The sequence below is a fragment of the Zeus faber genome (genome assembly GCF_960531495.2).
Source record: "Zeus faber genome assembly, chromosome: 2".
Classification (NCBI taxonomy): Eukaryota; Metazoa; Chordata; class Actinopteri; order Zeiformes; family Zeidae; genus Zeus; species Zeus faber.
Window position 1 is genome coordinate 24,837,234 of NC_137189.1, and position 25,531 is coordinate 24,862,764.

A 25,531-nucleotide genomic window follows, 5' to 3' on the forward strand; every position below is an offset into this window, starting at 1 on the left:
TGTAGATTTCAATCATTAAAGTGGAATATCCATAAGATCATGTGAATAAAATCTGATATTTTAAACTTTATCTGCACTTTATCAAAGTTCAGTGTGTCTGCATGTGCTGCCACACTGTTGATGGCAGTGTCTTTTCTAAAGCAGCGTAGCTGTTTGTGGTGGATGAAAATTCAGAAATAGAACAGAAAATAGTTTATTTCAAGTTTATTTTACAAATACAGATTTTTATTGAGTGAACAAACAGGATATAGTTCCAATCATAAACATATTTTCAAATTAAATGTTTCCAACAGTTTGAGGAATGGTCAAATTAAATGTGTTCCAACAGTTTGAGGAATGTTCAACTGAAGAAAAAACACTTTATAATAATGATCAATAAATAAATATATTGATCAACAGATCGTTTCAATGGAGGAAAAATTCATAAAAAAATAACTTCATTTCAATTGGAAACAAGTAATAATAATAATATTAATAATAATAGACGACACACTGTTTCTGACTTCCTGAATTTCCACCGGGGATTGAAAAACTTTATCATTAAGCTTCTTAATCTCATTTCATCTTAAGGCTAAATGTGATGGAAACTTGGTCAAACTGGAAATACAGGGAAGGATACGGAACAGAAGTTGCAGCAGTTTCAGGTGGATTCTACTTCCTGTTTTACAGATATTTTGTTTGTTTTGTAGATACTCCTTCACACTTTGAACACCCTTTCCTCCCGGCTCCATGATGGAAAGACCAGGACTGACATTCCTCAGAAAACCATGTCAGCAGACTAGCCGTGGCAACAGTGTTTCCCTAGCGGTAGCGTTGCCGTGGCAGCTCTCAGCGCTGGCGGTCCCAGCGCCAGATGGAGGCGTCGTCGCACACAGCTACCAGGATGCTGCTGTCGCGGCTGAAGCTCGTCTGTCGGATGGCTGAGGTGCAGCGGGGCAGTGTCAGGGTGGTGCACCTGGGGGCAGGGCTTAGTACAGCGTCATACAGTACAAGTGAGATGGACGGAGCTTAAAGACGGTCAAAGTAAAGGCAATATGTGGGCGGGTCTTAAATAGTTTCATACAGTACAAGTGATAAGGGGTGGAGCCTAAATACAGCAACTGCTTTTATACCGTAGGGGACAGTCTATACACTGGAGTTTCAGTTAGGGTATGGTCAATATACTGGTGTTGGACTTACTTGGCCTTGTGGGGGTCCTCCACCTCCAGGTCCCACACATAAAGCTTCCCCACCTGATTCCCAAGAGCCAGCATCTGGAAAGCAGAGCTTTCTATTATTTTTAACTATTATTAAATAAAAATAAATAAAATACTAACATCTCCATAATTCTAAATTAATGAGTGAAAGCAGAACTGATTTTTGGATGTCTCGCCTATATCTACACATAAAAAACAGCATGTAGGAAATTGTGTTTTTGTGTCCACAAGCTATTTCCCTAAGCAAAAACATAAGTTATTAAAAATATTTTATTTTATTATTTTAGGATCAATCACCAATATCCCTTCATTCCCAGATCAGAATCCCATTTCACGAGAGAAAAAAAAAAAAAAAATAATAATAATAATAATAATAATAAATAAAATAAATAAATAAACAAATAAATAAATAAATAAATAAATAAATAAAAATATATATATATATATATATACATATACATATACATATATATATATATAAAAATGTATTTTTATATGTGGAAAAAACACATAAAATAGTAAAATAGAAAGAAATATCTAAATATTAAATAGTATAAAAAAAAACATTTAAGAAAAGAAAAAATATAGTAGGAACTTGCGATACTACGAACATGAGATATTAAAAAGTGTGTAATGGTGTAAATGTGATCTGCACCTTCTGCCAGAAGTCCATGGAGAAGCGCATGTACCAGATGTCGCACTGGCTGTAGTCAAAGCGTCCCAGGATGGTCACGTTGGACTCGTTGGCCTTGATGCGGTCGATGTCATCCTCCATCTTACCCGGCTTCCAGCACACTATGGCGTTCTCGCACGACTACAGAGGATTGAAATACATATTACAAAAACAATATTTATTAGCAATTAACAAATATTTCTCCTGCTTAATGTGAAACATTTGCTTTTTTTAAATCTTTTTTTTTTGCTTATTAAAGTTAAATCCACTGAGAAAGAGACAAAACTATATGTTGTTTTTCATCCGCTCTTTAAGTGATTTCTGCACTAAAAAATGTAGGTACATACATTTAGTTATATATTTTTAGAGTTATTTTTAATATTTTCAGCATATTATATATTTAAGTTGATTTACATTCATTATTTTTCTGTGAATAAAGGGATATTACTTGATCCTAAAATGGAATTTTAGCTTATACAGTGGTACCTCGACTTACGACTGCATCTACTTACGACTATTCCCAGATAGGTAGCGATAGTCGTGAAAATTTGTATTGACTTGAGTCTGATTGCCCCAAGATACGACCGTGGAAATTTGCAGTTTGCGCGTTGGCGGCTAGTCAGCAGTCAGTCAGCGGGCGACAAACATCGTGTGTGCACGTAGTCCGTGGCTTATCGATATTTTTTTTCATATTTACTGTGTTTGTGCTGTGTATTTTATTTATTTTCACCCTTTATGATTTCATAATTTATATGGGAAAAATTGCTTCGACATACAATTGTTACATACGACCGTTCTTATAGAACAAATTACAGTCGTAAGTCGAGGTACCACTGTATTTGCTTATGTGGAAAGCACAAAAAGCCAATCATTTTCTACCTTATATAAAATCCATTTAGCTTTTGACTGTGTGGCCATGGCAACACTCCTCCATTTTGAATTATAGTGACATTAATATTTCATCCATCAATAACAAACCAGACCTTGGACAGGATGAGGTCCCCCAGCCAGCGCACACAGTCCACGTAGTTCCTGTGGATGTCCCGTGTGGAGAAGTCCGGGAAGTGGATCTTCTGGGATACAAACGGCCTGAAAAGAGAAAAATTACTTAGAATCCAGGAATGATAGAAATGAAACGAGAAAAATATTCACTTTTTGTTGTTAAAACAATAGCGAATCCACGCTTAATTACTGTACCAACAGAGGAGCATCAGCTCGTTGTTGTATAACAACCTGAATATTTGAAGTGTAAACATACATTTATAGAATGCACACTATAAACACAGAATTGAAAGTTATCTGGGTGTTGGGCAGGATCTCACCATCTGATTCAATATTAATCAAATGTGATAGTAATGAATTGGCTCACGACTCGATTCTGTCTTGATATGATGTGTGTATATATATATATATATATATAAATAATTACACATTATGAGAAATTCTACCAACTTTTAAGCATGACCATTGACCATATGACCATTATTTCAGTTCCTTAGTGACTCCTGAGTGGTGGTGGTGTATCTAAGAGGGATGGTTGCATAACCTGCAAACAATGGATTGATTTTGCCATACTCAAATCAATTCAAAATTGAAACTATAGAATTGAATTGTATATCGATTTATTACCTAACACTAACCCAGTCCGAGCGTAAATGTATATTTATATGTCTATATTGTTTCCCTGTCAGGTCTCTGCTAATAACCCTGTTTTCCCACCGGTTGGTCTTGGAGGGGTTGTACTCGTACGAGCCCCGGATGGCTTTCTGCATCCGCTCAGAGTCGATCCTCCACAGCTTGAGGGAGTGGTCCATCCCACACGACATAATCTTCTCTCCCAGGAGGTCAAAGTCCTGACACGATATTATCACCATTGATTACATATTAGAGTGATTAGATATTATAACGATATCTAGTGACATAACAATATCTCTTCTCATATCACAATATCAATACAACAATCAAAATGATAATTGTATCTAGTCTCACACAATATCAATATTATAACAGTATCAAGTCTCATATCATAATGTTGTTATTACAACAATATCTCGTCCAATATCACAACAATATATAGTTCAATATCACATTATCAATATTACAACAATATCTAGTCCAATATTACAACAATATCTATCACATTATCAATATTACAACAATATCTAGTCCAATATCTAGTATAATATCAAAATTTTGTTATTACAACAATATCTAGTCCAATATCACAACAATATCTATCACATTATCAATATTACAAAAATATCTAGTCTAGTATCACAACATCGATATTATAACGAACGACCCAGTTTTTGCAGTCTGAAGAACAGGAAGTGGAGGTACTCACGGCGCTCAGCACTTCGTCTCGATGCCCTTCCACGCCTCCGAAGATGGCGACCAGCGTGTCGGTCTGGATGTTCCACAGGCGCAGGGCGTGGTCTGAGCAGGGAGAAGAGAGAAGGAGTTTTAGGAGCCACCATATCTGATGGATTTGATGAACGATTTGCTCTATGTTCTATGACCAGGAGAGGATATTAATGAAGGGCAGTTCAAAGTGCTTCACATAAGACAATGATATTTAATAAAAACAAAGAATAAGAGCAGAGAAGAATGTATGGAAGAAATGACAGATTCATAAATGAGCAACAGCATCTGGAGCCGTCACAGTAACTAAATAACTGCCTGGTTTTAACTATTTAATATTATTTAGTTAACGCTTAATTAATCCCTGTGGAGAAATTCAGATTCCTTTTTTTTGTTTGTTTTTTTATTTCATCCGATCGCAATCTTTTTGTAAAATCGTTCAATTCTACAGCAAGTTGTTTCCATCCAAATTTAAGTAAAATTTAAAGGCAATGTTGGATATATCGCTAACAAAGAATGTGAACGGAAATTATTAAAATTAACTGTATCTGAAGTTTTATGTTAGAATATATAATACCAATAAAAAGCTCTTCTGCAGCAGGTAAACAAATATGTGTTATTGCCATTAAAAGCTTATATTATGATATTTGTAGAAAAACTAATAAGACCTAAATTGTTAATCGCAACTCTTGTCGGACAATAACTCTGATTGTGTCAGCCATATCAATTTCTTTAAGTCACTTCCTCCATGCCTGAGTGGTTTCCACTGCTGGATGGAATTAGAAACGGGAGATCTTCCACATTCAAATAGATGTATTAATAAAACAACAGGCACGACAGCCGGCGTGCACCGCTGTCTGGAGGAGAAAGAAAAAAAACCAAAAAACTCCACTCCAGTTCTCTGACTTAGATTTATGTTTTCCATTTTCCATACAAGTAAGAAACTAAGTAAACAAAATAAATCTCAATCTTTCTCTATGAGATTATATAATATATTGCTATATTATTATCACCACAAGATCCGTGTGCCTTTTCTTTTTTTTGAGCGCCTGTCCCTCAAAGCCGCCCCCCCCTCTCTCAGTTTCAGTTTCAGAATATGATAAACTTCACTAACACCGTTTCAATGCTCCGATTTTTTCCGGTGGATAAAACAAAAAAACGTCTGTGATCAATGTCAATCACGATCGATGAAGTCGACCACCGATAGACGATTTTAATCGGAAATCTGCCCAAGCCTTCTTTAAACTGAGATAGGACTCCAGTTTGACTCTGGGATTGATAGCTCTTCATTCTTGCACTACATAATAATGTCATACAAAATGTTATACTTCTTTTCAAACCCTGAACCAGAACTGTATGGAGTCAAATCATTTATATCAATGCAACGTGATAGTATAAGAGATACAATAACAAATACAACTTTAATATTTCAAATTTGTACCCAGAAATGAATTATACCTTTTTAGAGGTTGTATATATTTGAAAGATAGATAATGATTCCTCTTTCTATATTAATCTAGAACATATATTAAGTGTGTACCTTTGCTAACGGAGAGAAGCAGGTTGGGATCCCTCGGGTGGAACTTCAGCTCGTTGATGGCGTTCCCATGACCCACGTAGTGCTAGGAAAATGTATGAGAAACTTTGATTACACTTTCTATGGAAGTCAAACTAATGTTGACTTTCTATATCCATTAATCAAAGATGGAGTCGCAAAGCCCTTAGTCTCCAAGTTGATTGGGAGCGACAACAGCTTTCCCTCTTCATTTTTAATTTTACATGTTTACATTTGAAGTATATTTTGTAAAATGCCTTCTAAATTCGATTTCTTCAATTTTTTTCCTTAATATTTTTTAAATATTTGTATCAAATTTGGATCTTTTCTTTTGAATTTTATTTGAGTCACTTTAATTTGTTTCAGTATTCATATTTTCACAATGTTGACAATTGGAACAAAGTAAAGGCATTTCAGTTGACAAGTAAAACTTTGGAGCAATATGGAGGAATTAATTATCACCAGAATCATAGGAATTTCTGCAATACATGTGTCTGGATTTTTATATGACATCGTTAAAAAAATGACTATATAAACATATTAAGTAAAATGTCTCGCACAGTGAAGTCATGAACCACAATGGAGTCAAGGAAATTTGAATTATCAGCAGATCTCGTTTATTTATCAGAGTTCATTTTGGCATTACAAAATGAAATTCAAGTACCTTTAAGTACCTTTTACCCACCATTTTTTCCATTTTCAAGGATTTCAATGTGGTCTTCAAGGACATTTCAAGCACTTGGGCCCAAAGGGGCAACTTTCAAGGTATTCCAGCACTTTAATTTCTGAGGACACAATTTGAGCACTTCAAGCACCAAAAAGACCTGGTATGAACCCTGGTATATACACCAATCAGCCACAACATTAAAACCACCTGCCTAATATTGTATCTCCCCCTCTTGCCGCCAAAACAGCTCTGACCCGTGGAGGCATGGCCTCCACAAGACCTCTGAAGGTGTCCTGTGGTATATGGCACCAAGACGTTAGAAGATCTTTTAAGTCCTGTAAGTTGTGAGGTGGGTCCCCCATGGATCGGGCTTGTTCCAGCAGATCCCACAGATGCTCGATCGGATTAAGATCTGGGGAATTTGGAGGCCAAGTCAACAACTTCAACTCTTTGTCATGTTCCTCAAACCATTCCTGAGCATTTTTGGCAGTGTGCATTATCCTGCTAAAACAGGACACTGCCATCAGGGAATACCATTGCTATGAAGAGGTGTACTTTGTCTACAACAATATTTAGGTAGGTTGTTTGCCAGGAGAACATTGCCTCCGCCGGCTTGCCCTCTTCCCATAGTGCATCCTGGTGCAATCTCTTCCCCAGGTAAACGACGCAAGGAAGCATTATCCATCAGACCAGACCACCTTCTTCCATAACTCCATGGTCCAGTTCTGACGCTCACATGCCCATTTCAGGCACTTTCGGCCGTGGACAGGGGTCAGCATGGCCACTCTGACTGGTCTCTGGCTACGCAGCCCCATACGCAGCAAGCTGCAACACACTGTGTTTACATCTTTCTATCATAGCAGCATTAACTTTTTCAGCAATTTGTGCTACAGAAGCTCTTCTGTAGGATCGGACCAGACGGCCTAGACTTCGCTCCCCATGCGCATCAATGAGCATTAGGCACCCATGATCCTGACGCTGGTTCACCGGTTGTCCTTCCTTGGACCACTTCTGGTAGGTACACTGCATTCACTACACCCCACAAAACCTGTTGTTTTGGAGATGCTTTGACCCAGTCATCTAGCCATCACAATTTGCCTCTTATCAAAGTTGCTTAGATCCTTACGCTTGCCCATTTTCCTGCTTCCAACACATCAACTTTAAGAACTGACTGTTCACTTGCTGCCTGATATAACCCACCCATTGACAGGAGCCATTGGATCAAAATTAGCAATGTTATTCACTTCACATATCAGTGGTTTTCATTTTGTGGCTGATCGGTGTGTGTGAGAATGAAGAGATAGATCGATCGATAGATAGATAGATAGATCAGACAGACAGACATAGATACGGACAGATAGATAGATAGATGACCTGTACACAATATTGAGACAGACGAAATCTGCTGATCTTTTGACAAATAAATAAGTAGGTAAAATGCCCATATGAAGGTTTGAAGCGGCCTCCTCTAGGCAGCCATGTTGCTGGTACCTTGATGCACTGCATGGTGATGTGGTTGATGATGCGGATGATCCCTCTGGACCCGGCCACGGCCAGCAGGGGGTGGCTGCTGCTGCTGTCGAACGTCCACGCACACGTGTAGAAGTTCTCATCGGCCTTCACGGGTTTGGGTCAGGGAGAGAACAGGAAGTGTGTCGGATGGCCCACTCATATCACGATATCCATATTATAAAGATATCTAGTCTCATATCGCAATACCCATATTATATCGTTATCTCGCCACGCTGCAGTTACAACCACATAAAGTACCAGTAATCAGTGTTTTTCGACTGCAAGATGTCACCTTGTTGTTGCAGTACAGATAACTTGGGAATTATTTTCTTATTCTTTTGCTTGCTGCAAAAGATACACGAACATGGTGGAAGGATATTATTTTAGTATTATTATTTTCCTATCTGTAGGACATGGTGAAACATGGATGAAGGATACATCAGCGTCCACGTAGGACTGCAGCAATCTGATCTCTCCCTGCGAGTGACACTCGTACAAAGTGACCTGGGGGAAGAGAAAAACAAACAACACCAGCTTCATTATTTTAATCTGTAATCAGAAACAACAGTACTGTCAGGGGTGGAATGAGTTATCGTGGCACAAAATATTGTTTTGTATTGTCTGCACCATGGAGCTGAACAATAGAGCCACCAGGACATCTGCTTTTAAAGTTGATTTATTTTATAAGAGAGAATTTGTCATTTATTGAAACAACACAAGTAATAAAAAATAACGGATGAAACTATAAGACATAGTTAAACTTAAATGTTTTACGTAAATTCATGATTTTTTACACATTTAAAGTTCGAGGAATATTCCATTCAAACTTTGTTACAAAATATTGTTACTGTCAGAACTTGAGCAGTCGATTGTTACAACCCTACTAGATGGCCTCTATCTATCCATCGCTTTATCTATACATCTCTTCACCATCAAATGGAGGTCTACCTCTCTTGATGTCTCTCCATCTAAAGGAGGTCCATCCATCCATCTCTCTCTCACTCCATCCCTCCACCAGTCTACCGAAGGTCTATCCATCTCTCCCATCCGTCCCCTGGAGCACCCACTTACCCTGTTGCTGCCCACAGTGGCAAACACCAATGGATCTCCCTCTTTACTGTGCCAGTTGAACTGGACTCCGAACAGCGGCTGCCCGTGGTCCTCCTGAGAAGGACAGTTTGGTCCACCATAAATTCTCACAAATAACTGAGAAACAATTTCATTTTATTTGCGCATTTGATGTCCATGTCCCTCAGCTTTCTGTTTATTCCTCCAGGATATCACAGGTATTTGTTATTGTTGTCAACTAAAATGCTTGACGTTGAAGCTGCTTTTCTCCAAACTTGTGAAGCAATTTGCAAACTTTGTTTCTTTTGTAGTAAAACTTCTTTCTTCTTTCTTTTGTTAAACTACTTCAAATGAAGAAATATTCATACTGTATATCATTGCTTCCTGGCGAAATACACATTGTGCATATCACCGAAGTAACCATATTACTACACTTAAAAAGTAATTTAAGTGTAGTAAGCAGGTAAAAAGTAGTATTTTACCTCGGGCTATCAAAGCTGAAATCTTCAACTCAAGCTCTGACAGGCACCGACTGGGTGGGTGGATGGATTTGGTAATATTATTATATTACTATTACATATTCCTTTGGGTCTGCTGCTCACCCTGAGGCTGTTGACGCACTTAAAGGAGTAGCGGCACTTCTTGGACTTCCACTTGCCCTTCCCCCAGCTCTTCCTGCCTGGGGCGCTAGCTGTGTTGGTGGGCGTGTCGGGGCGCTCCACATTGGTGCCACTCTCCACGCTGACCGCATCGTCCTGGTGAAACAAACTGCGTCAGGGGATCAGACACTGGAGTGGCTGGGGCTGGACTGGTTTCTGATAGAACCTGACAAGGAACTGGAACTACTGCCGTTAAGTCAGCAGGAGAATTACACAATAACACAAAAAGTACTCCTGGGACTTTTTTTTATGGCCAGCCAATGTTGACAAATAAAAATATGACAATATTGCTTGATCGGCACCTCAACATCGATAATATGACGACATATTGGGGACCATCGGGGCTTCCATAAGATATTTACACACAATAAATATCTGAGAACCAATCACTAGTAGTGTGGATAATCTGACCATTGATGAAAACAGCAGAACAGTCTGTGAAGTTCTGCATTACTTTACTGGAATAGATTACTGTAATGTAATGCATTACTTTAATGCAACACTTCTTAAAGCAGGGTTCATTCTGGCATTACAAAAGTAAGGGAGGAAGATGCGCAGAACAGAAGGTATTGGAGGCAGATGATCCGCTGTGGGGACCCCTAAGGGGAGCAGCTGAAAGGCAGGTAAGATTCTGGCACTACAAAATTAAATTCAAGGACTTTAAAGTACTTCAAGTACTTTGACGCCGTTTTTTCCATTTTCAAGGACTTCTAGCAAAACAAATATAATCCAATTTCGATGTGATCTTTATTCATTAAAATAGTCTCATGTCTATCACTTATATCAGTATATCAATACATATTATTAATCTCATTGTCATCTATTATTTTAAGTGTCTATTTCCAAACATGCTGGATTAACTTGACATTTCCCTGGCATCATCTGTCGTAAAAGCCATTCGGGAAAAATATTATGTGACGATTTAAATAACAAAACCAGGGGGGATATCACAGGTTTACAAATCACGTTTTTTTTCAAACACTTCAGAACAAAAGGAGCTAAGCAACTATATCACCATGGTACCAGAAGCACAATCCCTGACCATATCTAGTCTCACATCATGATTTCGATATTAGAACGATATCTGGCTTCATATGACGGTTTCAATATAACAACATATCGATTTATCGCCCAGCCCTACCTATTAGGACTACAATACATTAGAAGCCAAGCAGTACTTAGGCTAAATTAGTGTCTCGGTGTATAGTGTTTATAGTTTGGTTTAGTTTAGTTTAGTAGAACAGGTATTTTATTCATAGTTTAACTTGTAAACAAGGTCGGAGTGGATGGACAGACAGTAGCATCCAGAGGCTAGTTAGCATTAGCAACTTTAACCGAATTCCACCCCTCGGCTCAGTTATTCTTCCTCTTCCCTCCTGAATCCGAAGAAATTCCTACTCCCTACGTTCTCGTCTCCGGACAGGTCCGGGTTGCTGTTCTCGTCGCTGCTCAGTTTCTGCTTTTTGGCCGCCGTCTCTTTTCCCGCCAGAGCAGGAGACTCGGACATGTTCTGGTTCTCCCTCATTTTGGCACGAGCTCCGCCCCTTCCGCTCGGAAGAGTTAGTACTTCCGGCACAGAAATAATACGGTTAATTATTTGTTATAAAGTTAAAAGTTGTTTTACTTTCTCAAGTTGTTCGTATCTTTTGTCTGAATACTGAAAGACACAAAGTACATTTAAAAATAATATATTCCTTATGAAGTTATAAATTTCCAAACCCCTTCCGGGTCGTGAGTGAGCGCAAAGCTAGTAGAAAATATGAATAAACTATTGATACATAATATATTAATATAATAAAACGTTTTTTCTTCAAATTTTCATAATATTTGCCTTAATGTTTTACAAAATATTTTTATTAAAGTTTTGTTTTTTTTACTTTTCTTTTCGAGAATTTATATTTTCCAAATCATAATGTTACAAAATGACTTCCGGGTCAATAATAAGACGAACGACGATGTGATATAGTTGGGAAACAGTTGTTTGACTTTATCAAATCGTTTTTTTCATAATATTTTATAAAATCGAGCAATTGATTTATTTAATAAAAGGAAGTTAAAGCTTGACTCTAAAAAGTGACCATACAAGAAACAGTGCCTCTTTTCTTGGTCAAAATAAAATACATAAATTAAATATCTGACTAGAATAGAACACATTGAGTCAACTGCGTCCATATAAACAGTTTAATAAAAAATCATAACTTCTCATGAGGAACACAGTACACATTACATAATTCTTAATATTTTTCTCCAGAGGAATGGTGGTTTGGATGCTGCATTCTACAGGACCATGGGTGTGTCCTCCAGCGACGCCTCGCTCATCCCCTCTTCCTCTTCCTCCTCCTCCTCCTCAGCGCTCCTCTTCAGGCCCCTCTGTTTGGACAGGGCCAGAGCGTAGCGGATCGTGAAGACGTTCAAGTCACACCTGAAGGAACCACACAAAACATTCGATTTATAAAAATACATCTATAAATACATATACAATGAGCTGAAGGTTCCACTGACTATCTGGGTTAGTTACTTTCTAATGTGTTATTTTGATATTATACTAACATGCAATTGTGTTTCTCCTTATGTAAAAATATAACCAGGAGCAGTTTGAAAAGCATTTATATCAATATCTATCCACACACACACACACACACACACACACACACACACACACACACACACACACACACACACACACACACACACACACACACACACACACACCCCTTACAGTTTGGAGACGTCGTCAAAGTGTTTGTGTAAACTCTTCTGCAGCGACTGGATGGTGGGCAGCATGGCTCCACACCTGGAGGGAACAACACATAGCTTTTTGGAACTACAGTGGTACCTTGATTTACGAGTGCACAAACATACGAGTTTTCCGGGTTACAAGCCGTCGTTCCGTCAATTTTTTGGATTGATTTGCGAGCAAAAATGTGAGTTACGAGGAGCGAGCTTCAGGTACGCCGCCGCAAGTTGGCGTGGCGAGCGAATCCGGCCAGCATCCTGCGTCTCACTCCTTCCCTTCATGTGGTTATCTGACCATGGAAGCATCTCTTTTGTGTTTTGTGCAGTTATTTTGCCCAAAAAAAAATTCTAACCATGGGTCCTAAGAAAGTAAGTGCTGAGAAGAAGAAGCGGATGATGTCAATTGAATTAAAGCATGAAATCATATAAAAACATGAGCGATTCTCTTCGACATTCTCTTTTATCATGTTTTATTATGTTTTTATACAATATTTGATATTTATAAATACATTTTTCTTATTTAAAAACACGTAACAAAAAAAAATTGGGGTGTTTTTTTGGGGGCTGGAACGGATTAATGGCATTTCAATTAATTTCAACGGGGGAGAATTTATTTGCTATACGAGCAGATTGAATTACGAGCTCTGTCACGGAACGAATTAAACTCGTGAGTCAAAGTACGACTGTATTGGTATAAATAATATCAGGATACATAAATAATATCAGCATATATAAATAATATCAGGATATATAAATAATATCAGGATATCATCAGTATATATATATATATATATATATATATATATATATATATATATATCTGAAATTTGAATATAATACATATAATCTAAAAATATAATTACATAGAACCCATCACAATCAATAAAAAACTGTGTTCTTTTACAGGGGTCCCCCCAAGAGGTCTTTGAAGAAATTGCAGCTACATTTTCCTTATTTTTTTGTTAAATCCCTATATATTTAGATTCTGATTCTAAATACATTTTGTGTGAATTTTTTTTTTTACATTTAATATAACACAAAAATGCCAACAACAGACCACTTTTTTTTAAGATATACATTTTAGTATATATTTATTTTTTCACTAGTTTTTCAGCTTGCTGCAGCAGCAGGCTGTGTCCATACATCAGAGTACATACAAATGTTTTTGATATATTATTTAGAATATATGTATTTTTAGTATATCTATTTTTCACCTGTTCTTCAGTTTCTGTCCATGCTGCAACAGCAGGCTCTGCGTCCATTCCAGGTAGAATTGCAGATGAGACGATCGCTCCAGAGTCGACGCCACAAAGCCGAGCAGCTTCTCCACATACACGTCAGGGAGCGCCGTGCACACCACGGGGACTATGCACGGACACAGTACAAAATCCACACACAAATGTGGACCACACCACACACGTTGAGAATAGAGCATGGATGCAACAAAAACATTTGTTTACTCTAGTTTCTTGTGAAAATTAGCTTTTTGTCCATCTTAACCAGATTCAGATGAGAATATGGATGCTAGGCTAGCTGATCCCATCACCAGCCATGCTTTGAGCTAACACACTTAGCATGATCCAGCTAGTCAACTATCTGCATCTGGAAATTCAGGGATGAAACTGTCATCCACCTTCTGGTCTGGATCTGGAGAAGAACGACAAAAAGAGAATTCCCCAAAGAGTGTTCTGTTAGAATTGATGAGGACCCACTCTGGTCGTGCGGCACTGCCTCTAGTGCCTCTTGGATCAGTGGTGTCTCGTTGAGGCGGAACGCCAGCACGATGGCTGCTGCCCACGCGCCGTGCCTCAGCTGCGAGCGCACGGCGCTAGGTGTAACGTCCAGGTCCAGGTCAAAGGGGTCAAACAGCATGGAGCCATCCAGGGAGTAGACCAGCAGGCCCTCAGTGGAGGCCGCCGCCCAGCTCCGCCCTGAGGGAGGAGCATCCAGTTAGAGAGATCTGGGGATGGACAAGGTCAAACTGGTCTACTGGAATCACCTTTCTGGGAAGGACCGTACCATCTCCCACCACCTGACCACCATCCCCTCCCCTGAGCAACAGAACCTTCTATACTTCCCTCCTCCCTGTTGGCCTGGATCAAACCACACCTTCTCCTCCCGCCTGGGTCTGCTCTCCCCCAGTAAACCCATCAAATAAAATCCCAAGGACGGCAACTCAACAATTCTCCCCATACACACCCGAGGCAACAGACAAACCACCAGGACATCAACAACTCAACAAATCTTCCGAGGTATCCCCCAAGGTTCCATGCTCGGCCCCTTCCTCTTCATCCTCTATTTGCCTCCAATTGGCCGCATTATCCTCTGAAATGGCCTCCTCTTCCTCTGCTACAATGCCAGTTTCTCCACCAAATCAGGCACCACTGCTAACCAACCAAGTCCTTCATCAAATGCACCCCCAAATGATGGAATACTGAAACCCACCAGTAGGGGAGAAACGCAGCGAGGTGACTCTGATCTCTGGCTTGAAGTGTCTGGAGCTCATGTCACCTGGAAAACAAAGAAAATATCATATACTGTAAGTTAGGCTCTATGTGACCCAGGTTCTGGGGATTGGTAGTTGGAGTTCTGTGATGTGCCTCTGACCTTTCCGGACACCAGGGAGGCTGAGGTGGACTCCATCCTCATCCCCCGCCTCTTCGTCCACCAGAGCCAGACTGCCAAACTCTGTCATCTTCCTCCGGTCCAAGAACTCCTGAGGACACACCAGACCATGGCAGTTTAAAGATTGGAGAATCTGTGTATTTGTGAATTAACAGTTCATCTATACATCTACTAGCACCCCCTACCTCCATGGCATCGAAAGACAGGTTGCAGGATATCTCAAACCTCTTGAGAAGTATCTGCTCTGAGATGCTGTAGATGCAGACAAACCTGGAGAGACCTCCAGCCAAGACGGACTCCCCATCCGCAGAGTAGCACAGTGTGGTGAACGACCTCCACACACACACACACACACACACACACACACACACACACACACACACACACACACACACACACACACACACACAATTTATTCAACTAATCAATCCACTAGCGATGAGAAGTGATCAATCAACATCTAATCATCCTCTAGGTACTGGGTTCTCAAACTATGGGTCTCAACCACCGGGGAGTTGGCATATGTTTTCCTGGGGGTCACTTGATGAGTTTGAACATGCACAAAAAAAGGAAAACATGTTTTAAAAAAAATCTTTTGATAGTTTTTCAAAAATATTTTTTTTCCCCCAGAAATAATTCAGTTAAGTTATTCTATAGATGCATAATGAAGAAATTTTCAATAGGCTCCATTTTCCCGAAGAGATTGAGCGAAAGACACAGCAAGCGCCTGTGTGTGTGAAGCGCTGTGAGTTGCGTTAGGGCGAACTTCGGTATCGGGATCGGCTATCGGCCAAAATGTTGTTTCAAACATCAGTATCGACCCAGAATTTCACAATTGGTGCATCCCTACATGAAATATAATGTTATTATATCAAAAACCATAGCGGCACAAATGATCATTTTTACGGGACAACTCAGCACAAACGTAGCATGAATAGCAATGATTTTATCACGTGGGGTGCTAATTCCACAGAGGTTTCTAGGTGTACTGTAGACTTTTTTTTTTAAAGGGGTGGCCAGCCAAAAAGTTTGAGAACCCCTGCTCTAGGTGACCTGTGACTCACCGGTGGACTGCTTGGCAGTGATCTTGTCAGTGTTCGATCGCCAGGTCGCAGGCTCTAATCAACCTTTATGTGACGTCTACTGATCTCCAGGTTGTGGCTTCTGGGCGACCTTTATATGACCTATAATAGTGACCTTTAATTGGCCTCTCACTGACCTCCAGTGGACTCAACTTGCAATTGGTGGTAATCGTGTCTGTCTCCTTGCGGCCCGTCCTGAAGATGTGGCCTCTATATGACCTTCAAGTGACATATAATCAACCCGAAGGTGATCTCTGACTCACTTGCCCTTGGCAGACTGTTTGGCGGTGATCTTGTCGGTCTCCTTGCGCCCAGTCCTGAGGTCGTGGCGTCCAGACACAGAGCCGGTCTGGGCAGCGGTCTGGGTGTCCCAGAAGATGATCTCTCCATCCAGAGTGGCCACAGCCAGCTGCTGACCGTCAGGGCGGTATGCCAGTGTCAGGCCTGAGGGCATGCAGACAGAGAGGGGCATTTCAAACAAGACTTCTTTCACTTCATTATCAATTATCAAAATGTAAATGTTTGGAGGGGGGCTTCCACAGCGACGCACGCACCATCCGAGGTGAGCCGGATGACCTCCTTGGTCTGCCAGCTGTCCTCCATGTCCCAAAGCCGCACCGTGCGGTCCCAGGAGGCACTGGCCAGGACCGACCGCACCGGACTGAAGCTCAGGCTGCCGACTGGGCCCTCGTGACCCCCAAGGACCTGCAACCAGGACCAGGATCGAGGTTAGAGGTTCGAGGCAGGAGGACCAACCAGAGACCAGGATTGTGGTTAAAGGCAGGAGGACAAATCAGAGACCAGCATGGAGGTTAGAAGGAGGAGGACCAATAAGAGAGCAGGAAAGGAGGTCACAGACAGAAGGACCAACCTGAGACCAGGATTGTGCTTATGGGCAGAAAGACCAATCAGAGAGCAGGACTGAGATTAGAGGCACGAGGACGAATAAGACAGCAGGAAAGGAGGTTAGAGGCAGGAGGACCATTAAGAGACCAGTACAGGGGTTAGAGACAGGAGGACCAATCAGAGAGCAGGAGGACCAATAAAACCCCTATTCCACCAAGGCATTTTGAGGGCCGGTTCAGAGCAGGTGCCTAATCTGGAACCAGTTCTTCACGTTTCGGCAGCAAAAGAACCGAAAACTGGTTCCAGAGCAGCACCACTTCGAAGACGAAAAAGAACCAAGAACCACTTAGAGGCTGACCACCATTCTTTTTTTTAATCACTTTAGCAGTACAGAACTCATGGACATAAAATTTGGTATGTGGGGCTCTCAAGTCGACAAATGAAGTGGACGTACAGGTACTCCTCACTTAACGACCGTTCACACTTACGACCACCTCTCTGACCAGTCTGTACTGTATGCTGCGTACAATACCGCAGCGTCTCAGCACGCGTCACCCTTTATATATTATATACACCATAAACACTGTATACATCTCATCACTGTTCTCAGTCTCGTTCCCGTAGTCTGTCAGTATTCACTACACTAGCATTCCCAATCGCCACGCCCCCTTACCGTGAAATAACACGGGTCCTCGCTTATTGACCAATTCACTTAACGATCGGGTGCTAGGAAGGAAACTCAGCCATTAAGTGAGGAGTACCTGTTTTGTAAAATATATCATATTTTATTGAGTCGAGATGCAAGCCCGTGGGCTCGAGCTCCGACAGTTGCGCCAGAGCAGATCACTCGGAGCGAAGGATCTGCGGGCTCTGCGGACTGCTGGAGTTCGAGCCCACTCAGCCCCCCAGTTTCCAACATTCCGTACCAAATTGTCCCGGTTTTCACCACAGTTAAAATAATAATATTATTATAGTTGTTTTCAGCGCTTACATAGACGTTCATCATATTCTGTCCCACTCATTACCTAACCCAATACAAAACAAACAATGCAGCACAAAATATAAGCAATAATAATAATAATAATAGTTATAGTTGTATGACCTGAAAAGGCGGAGAAGTATGTATACGTCTAAAGTGATGTAATGATGTGGCTCTCTGCCCTGTTTTTCCAGTGGAAAAGCAAACTGGTTCTTAGAAGGTTCGCAAGTTGAACCAACTGCAAACCAGCACTTGCACCAGTCGAGAACCAGCACTAGGTTTGCGCTGGTGGAAAAGGGGTCTTAGGAGGAGGACCAACCAGAGACCAGGACGGAGGATAGTTTGGAGGCAGGAGGACCCATCAGAGACCACTTTTGTGTAGCGCACTCTCACCTCCAGCAGCCGGCCGCTCTGCAGGGACCAGATGAAGATCTCGAAGGAGTCCTGAGCGCCGGCAGCCACCAACTCGCTGCCACCATCTACAGCCAGGGAGGAGAACTGCGTCGGCCGTGGGGACGTCAGTGTACGGAAGTTACGGTACCTGCATCCAAGCACACACACACACAAAGACGTCCAGGATTAGGATCAGGGTTCAGGTTCCTTGGGTCATCTGTGCAGGTCGTAGGCCTGCCCCATGGCATCCAGTATTAGAGTCACGGTTGGGAATAGGGTCAGGGCTAGGATTGGGACTAGGTTCAGCATTAGGGTTGGGATTAGATTCAGGATTCCTTGTTCACCTGTGCAGGTCATACGCCCGCACGGTGCCGTCCAGTGAAGCGCTGAGGATGACAAAGCCGCTGGAGGTGAAGGTGACGTGGGTGACGCTACTGGAGTGTTCTGTGAAGGTGACGAAGCAGAGACCAGTGGAGGTGTTCCACACCTTCACCTGCAATAAATAACAACAATAGTTCACTACACTGCTGTGACTTTTTCTCAGTGGAAGCTCTTAAACTAGACCTAATTCAATTTCACAATTTGTGCAAAGCCTCTCCACCTTCCCGTCATCTCCTCCCGTCACAATGTACTGTCCATCCGGGGAGTAGGCCAGGGCAGCCATATTGTTCAGGTGACCCTGCTGCTTGAAGACGTACGACTCACTCTGCCACTCCCACACCAGCAGCTGACCCAGCCCTGCAGAACCACAAGGAAAAGAAAAAAACATCTTATGTAGTAATTTTTAATGCTGAATAAGTTATTCATTTATTTAAATAAAGTTTAATTGATTTCCCTACGGCATTCTGTTACCTGAGCAGCCGAAGCCGATCCAATCTCCAGAGCAGTTTAACGCCACCGAGGAAATCCTCTGGTCTGAAATACTGAAATACACAGTTATACACATTAAGACAAACTAAAATACATTTTCAGTTCGGGCTGTCCCCTGAAAGTCTATGAGTCGAATCATCAGTCAGAGTAAGTCGACTGAGATTACTCAAGTCGAGCAGTCGTTTTTTATTCAGTCGGTGTGCATTACAATAACAGGATAAAACAGATAAAAGCTTACAAAATGCACAGGGATAACATTTCAATCAGGAATTATAAATAAGGGGAATCATAAATATATTTTTATATGTGTGAATCGTCCGCATCTGGACACGGACTTGGAACGCGGCTCTCCGTGCGCCCCAATTGAGGAGGGCCGTGCAAAGTTCCTCCAAATAAAACAACTGAAAACAGTGTGGGGACAGAGGAACGTCGCACGAGTAAGGATGGGTATCGTTACGTATACCGCTTATCGATCCGGTACTTTAAGGATACTCTTATCAGTTATTTTTATATTTTTTAACAGAAAATCTCAACCAAATGAAGAGCAGAATTAACACTGCTTTATTTTCTGCACTTTACGACTGGAGAAAGGGTGGAGGTTTTCTGTTTGGATTTGATGTTTCATTAAATAACATTTAATGTAACGTTATGGGATTATGGCAGTCGAAAACGGTGCATTTCTCCATCCGTATGTGATGCACTTTTGCTCAGTGTTTCGAAACATTGCTTGTGTTTCCTCCCTTACATGTAAAAGACTGGTTGCACTTGTGGCAACGGGCATGGCCGGCATAAACTCTAGTGAAATTTAACCAGACTTTTGGGCGTTTCATTCTCTCTGCCATTGTCTCACTCAAGGCGGGGTCTCCTCATGTGTGCGCGAGAGACAGGCAGAGGGAGCTGGCCACACCCCCTCACGCATGTCTCCAGCGATGGAGTGGGAGAGAGAGAGAATGAGATTTCTCTTCTGATAATAGCGAAAATGCTTCTTAGATGAATATCTTAATCTTAATGCAAGTCAGAAATGGGTTATATTGCATAAATAAATAGAAAATATATTTTATTAATATCCCCAATGCAGTTACCAGTAATTTCAGTACTGACTGATACTACGGTCTTTAATAATTTAGCCCCAGGGCCTGTTTAATATTGGGTCGCGGTACCCAACACTAGGCATGAGCCATTATTGTGCCCCATTCCTCCACGCTCCATGCCCTCCCCTCTATGACTAGTTGAATATTCGCATTTAACAGCTGAATCTAATTCGACTGACAAAATTCTGAGTCAGGTACAGGCCTATTTTCAGTTGTACTGGTTATAAAACTAGTTATCCTAGTTATACAAGACATACTAGTTATAAAAATAGGCACATTAGTTATGAAACTAGACATACTAGTTATAAAACCAGTCATACTATTTATAAAATCATTCTCAGTGTATTATTTAATTTATTAAGTAGCGTGTAACAAGAAGGATAATGTGCAGCCAGACGGTCATTATCATTAATAACCTCCTTAAGAGAGATACCAGATGTGATCGTCTATGATAATGATTGTCTGGATGGACGCTATCCCATACACATATTACAAGTTATTATCTCATATTATAATATAGTTCTCTACCTCAAGGAGTGGATGAGGTTGAACTCCGGCAGCTCATGCAGGTGGAAAACTCCAGAAGCGAAGCCCGTCACCAGGATGTGAGACGCCTTGTGGAATGCCACTGCTGTCAGGGAGTTGAAATCTCCCTCCTTGTTGAAGAAGTGTCTGGTGGAGAGGGGGAGGGAGGGAGGAGACAGAAGGAGAGGGGAGGGGGAGAGAGTATTATCACACTGTTATAAGCTGATACTGTGAAAGTCGTATAAAATGTGAATTTGCAATGAAATTGTTAATTGCAATTATTTGTACGACATTTAATCGTCGATCATCTCCTGTCTCTCGTGACAGCTGGAGTCATTCTGTGTAGGGACTCTGAATACTACTAGTCCTTGTACCAGTACAAGCATCTTACTTGCTCCTCTGCAGGTAGCGGACGTTCTTAGTGAGGCCCTTCTGTTTGGGAGGCTTGGTTCTCCCCCGGATCACCTCTCCTCTGCCCCCGTCATCCTGCTCTTCCTGTTCCTCCTCCTCCTCCTCCTCTTCTTCAACGCTCCTCCTCTTCAGCACTAGGCCATCCAGCTCCGTGTCACTCTCCCAAACACACAGAGCCCCGTCCCGACTCACTGTGTACAGCTGGAATATGTTGAAAATATTGATATCCTGATGTTAGACTAGAAATCATTATAATATCGATATTGCAAAATCAGCCTATATATTGTTATAATATTGTGATATGAAACCACATAATGTTATAATATTGACCTAACAAATTGAGAGTAGATTAGAATATCACAATATAAGACAAGTTATTGTTATAATATCGAAATCGCGATGAGACTAGACATTGTTATTATATCAATATTGTGATAGGACACTAGATATCGTTATAAAATCATGATAAGAGACTAGATATTGTCATAATGTCGATACAGCGATTGGAGACTCATTATCGTTATATTGATATTTTGATGAGACATTATTGAATGGGACGAGATTATTTTAATATGGATGAGAGATTAGATATTATAATATGCATGTTGTGATATGAACCAAGTTATTGCGATAACATCAATACAGGGATATGAGACCAGATACCATTATAATATTGTGATATCAGGCTAGATATGGTTATAATATGGACAAGATGGCTGCCTTACATCCAGGCTGTCCTTCTCGAAGAAGGCTCCCACGATCACATCCTTGTGCCCCCCCAGAGAGTAGTAGAGCAGGTTGGCCCAGCGCTCTGCGCCGAACACCCAGGTGGACATGTCTTTACTGCCAACCACAAAACACCTGGTGGACAAAAAGAGAACACCACCATGTCTTCACTGCCTCTCACCAAGCACCTGGTAGACAAAAGCAGAACATTACCCTCACTGTTCCTAGAGTCTGTTACTGAATATAAAAGCCATAAATAGATCGGAACAATGTTTTTTCCAAACTTTTAGGTGGCGGGCCAGTTTCAGGGTGGCAGGTCAGGTTTTTAGGTGGTGGCCAGGTTCTGGGTGGAGGACCAGCTTTTAAGTGGCAGGCCGGTTTTTAGGCAGCCGGCAAGATTTAAGGTTTCAGACTAGGGTTTGAGGTGGCCAGTTCCTCACTTGGAGTCGTCAGTCCAGTCGATGCAGGTGGTCTCGTCGTACGGTCCGTAGTACGACTTGTCCAACATGAAGGCGTTGAACTCGCGGTGCTTTCCAGGAGCGAAGTAGAGCAACGCCACGTTTTCCTTCGTTGCGACGAACTTCCTGAGGAGGAGAAAAGGAACAAAGGAGAACTGAAAGTAACAGTTTGTAATCTCTGATTTGTGTAGGTTTCAGAGAGGAAATAGAAGACGTTATTATGATATTAATTTTAATGATCATCAGATATTGCAGGTATTAGAGAGTTATATTTGATACTTTAAGATCTTAAGGAAATTTAAGGCAGATTTTGTTCAGTGGTGGTGATTTAATTACTTTTAAGGCCTAGTATTAGTATAAAAAAGAATTTATGATCAGAAAACACATCTTACTTTCCATCGGGTGAGAACCGGATGCTCGTCACAGGTTTGTGGAAGTGGAAATGATGCAGTGTCGCCCGGGTAACGAGGCTGATGAGCAGTGCTGCTCCGTCTGAACACATAGTTACTAGTTACTACACAGTTATTATATTTATTATAGTTATTACAGTTATTAGGGTTATCGTTTACCATCCTGAAAGTGATTGTGTATTTCTCACCTTCATCCACAAGAATGGCCATGTTCCCATCCGGCGACAGACCCACGCATGTGATGTTCTTGTTAGTGGAGAGGGGAAGCGTCTCGGACTTATTACTTCATGGAGAGAGATGGAGACATTTACAGTGAATTATTTTCTTGGTTTAAACCTAAAAAATAAATATAAGCCTCTGTATTAAAAATTTACATTCTAAAAAAAGTAGGAAATTGTGCAAGTTTGTATATGTATGTATGTAAGTCGGTATGTATGTATAATTAATTAAACAGTATATACAGTGATCAGCCACAACATTACCACTGACAGGTGAAGTGAATAACATTGCTCATCTTGTTCCAATGGCACCCGTCAGGGGGTGTGAAATATTAGGCAGCAAGTGAACAGTCAGTTGTTGAAGTTCATGTGTCGGAAGCAGGAAAAACGGGCAAGCGTAAGGATTTGAGCAACTTTGACAAGGGCCAAATTGTGATTACGAGACAACTGGGTAAGAGCTTCTCCAAAACGGCAGGTCTTGTGGGATATTACGGTATGCAGTGGTTAGTACCCACCAAAAAAGGTCCAAGGACGGACAACCGGTGAACTGGCGACAGGTCATGGGTACCCAAGGCTCATTGATGCGCGGGGGAAGCGAAGGTTAGCCCGTCTGGTTCGATCCCACAGAAGAGCTTCTGTAGTACACATTTCTGACAAAGGTAATGCTGGCTATGATAGAAAGGTGTCAGAGCACACAGTGCATCAAGGCTTGCTGCGTATGGGGGTGCGTAGCTGCAGACCGGTCAGAGTGCCCATGTTGACCCCTGTCCACTGCTGAGAGCGCCTAAAATGGGCATGTGAGTGTCAAAAATGGACCATGGAGCAATGGAAGAATGTGGCCTGGTCTGATGAATCACGTTTTCTTCCACATCATGTGGATGGCCACGGTTAGGGTCCGATCCGATCGAGGATCTGTGGGATGTGCTGGACCAACAAGCCCAATCCATGGAGGCCCCAACTCACAACTTACAGGACTTAAAGGATCCACTGCATACGTCTTGGTGCCAAATACCACAGGACACCTTCAGAGGTCTTGTGGAGTCCATGCCTCGATGGGTCAGAGCTGTTATGGTGGCGCGAGGGGGAGCTACACAATATTAGTGGTTATTAGTGGTGGTTTTAATGTTTGTGGCTGATTTGTGTGTGTGCTAATATATATATGTATATATATTTACTTTGAGAAACAGGATGTATACACATAGTGCAAGTGCATGCAGAAAATACATGTGTGCACAAATAAAAAAAATGTGAAAACCGCTTTGAAACGAAATTAATAAAATGCATCTCAAATGACTAATTAAAGAATAATAGAATAGATAGAATAGAATAATCAGATCTTTGATCAGAATCTTACTTCTTGAGGTCAAAGACAGAGAGGCGGTTCCCGATGGGACTAATCACTGAGTTTCCATCTCTGGAGAAGTTCAGGTTCCCCTGACGGTAGACCGCCCCCAGCAGGTTGGAAAACTACAAGAAACAAGTACAATGATAGAATTTTAACGCGAAAGAGTAAAGAATACTGCAATAAACACATCCAATAACATTGTCATTTCAATTCCAAAATGCTGGAAAACGGATACAAACATATAAAACGATAATGATAATAACAAATCATTACTATTATTAATATAAACATTTAATACGCAAAGATGGGAAACCTACAAATCAACACAATGTCAAACAGCGCATACACTCACCTTGTAAGCGAACTTCATTTTGTTAAATATTTCTTAAACGCTTATCGGTAAAATAACTGTAAATTAATGATATTAATATTTTTATTATAACGTTAACTCGGCTCCATGCTCAGGCCGCCACGCTGCTTCAGACCCCACGTGTTTCCGGTGTTTACACTGTCAGCTTCCGGTTTCGTTTCAGAGTAAAAGCTCTAACAGTTCCGATTTTTAGAGTCAGGGTCCTATTAGTGCTATCTAGTGGTGGGAAGAGTGAACAGCACTTGAAACTTTATATTAAAAAATAGAAATAATTAATAATTATATAAATAATATATTTATATAATATAAATATTTATATTTATATATATTATTATATATATATTTATAAATATAAATATTTATCTCGGCTTTAGTTAATCTTCAATCTTGAAATTTTAAATCTCGTTATTATTCTCGCAGTACAAGGGTATTTCATCTTGAAATGTTGACATTTTTCTCTAAATGTTGTCTTCATTTTAGAATTATAATTAATTCAATCTTTACATTTCGACTTTAATCTCGTAATTTTGATTTTATTTCAGAAAAACATTCATATTGATCTTAGGCCAACATAGTGGACTACCTCGTTATTTTCAGAGTAAAAGTCCCAACAGTGGTGTGATTAATAGGCAGAAGGAGGAATGGCTTCCACCTTATTCCTGTTTCAACCTATTTAAAAATAAAAAATCTTCCGCCCTCCCTGATCCAGTTGAAAGGAGAACTCCACCCTCCATGACCTCCACCCTCCATGTCCC

General features: G+C 40.9%; 2 protein-coding genes across 3 annotated transcripts; both read right to left on the bottom strand.

Moving 5' to 3' along the window:
- Window positions 1-177: 177 nt before the first annotated feature.
- Window positions 178-11,216, bottom strand: eed (embryonic ectoderm development; the record flags this gene model as incomplete). 2 transcript variants are annotated; one of them, XM_080024409.1, is made up of 12 exons in its annotated part: window positions 178-955; window positions 1,180-1,253; window positions 1,852-2,010; window positions 2,853-2,958; window positions 3,589-3,722; window positions 4,214-4,305; window positions 5,771-5,852; window positions 7,944-8,069; window positions 8,403-8,468; window positions 9,036-9,128; window positions 9,635-9,787; window positions 11,097-11,216. In XM_080024409.1, the coding sequence occupies 12 exons, from the start codon at window positions 11,214-11,216 to the stop codon at window positions 829-831; spliced, it is 1,332 nt and encodes a 443-aa protein (XP_079880535.1). In that variant the 3' UTR covers window positions 178-828. The 2 variants fall into 2 exon arrangements, with proteins under 2 accessions (XP_079880535.1, XP_079880536.1); XM_080024410.1 differs by having other exon boundaries at window positions 178-967; window positions 11,097-11,212.
- A 641-nt stretch (window positions 11,217-11,857) lies between these two features.
- pwp2h (PWP2 small subunit processome component) lies at window positions 11,858-24,895 on the bottom strand. The gene is made up of 21 exons (XM_080024179.1): window positions 24,759-24,895; window positions 24,416-24,528; window positions 23,032-23,126; window positions 22,826-22,925; window positions 22,416-22,559; window positions 21,975-22,110; window positions 21,230-21,450; window positions 20,842-20,985; window positions 19,205-19,275; window positions 18,954-19,090; window positions 18,697-18,845; window positions 18,353-18,500; window positions 16,689-16,839; window positions 16,398-16,578; window positions 15,238-15,385; window positions 15,035-15,143; window positions 14,873-14,938; window positions 14,140-14,358; window positions 13,642-13,792; window positions 12,411-12,485; window positions 11,858-12,113 (listed from the first exon to the last, which is right to left on the bottom strand). Exons 1-21 carry the CDS (start codon window positions 24,774-24,776, stop codon window positions 11,969-11,971), a joined length of 2,721 nt encoding a protein of 906 aa, XP_079880305.1. The 5' UTR covers window positions 24,777-24,895; the 3' UTR covers window positions 11,858-11,968.
- Window positions 24,896-25,531: the final 636 nt, after the last annotated feature.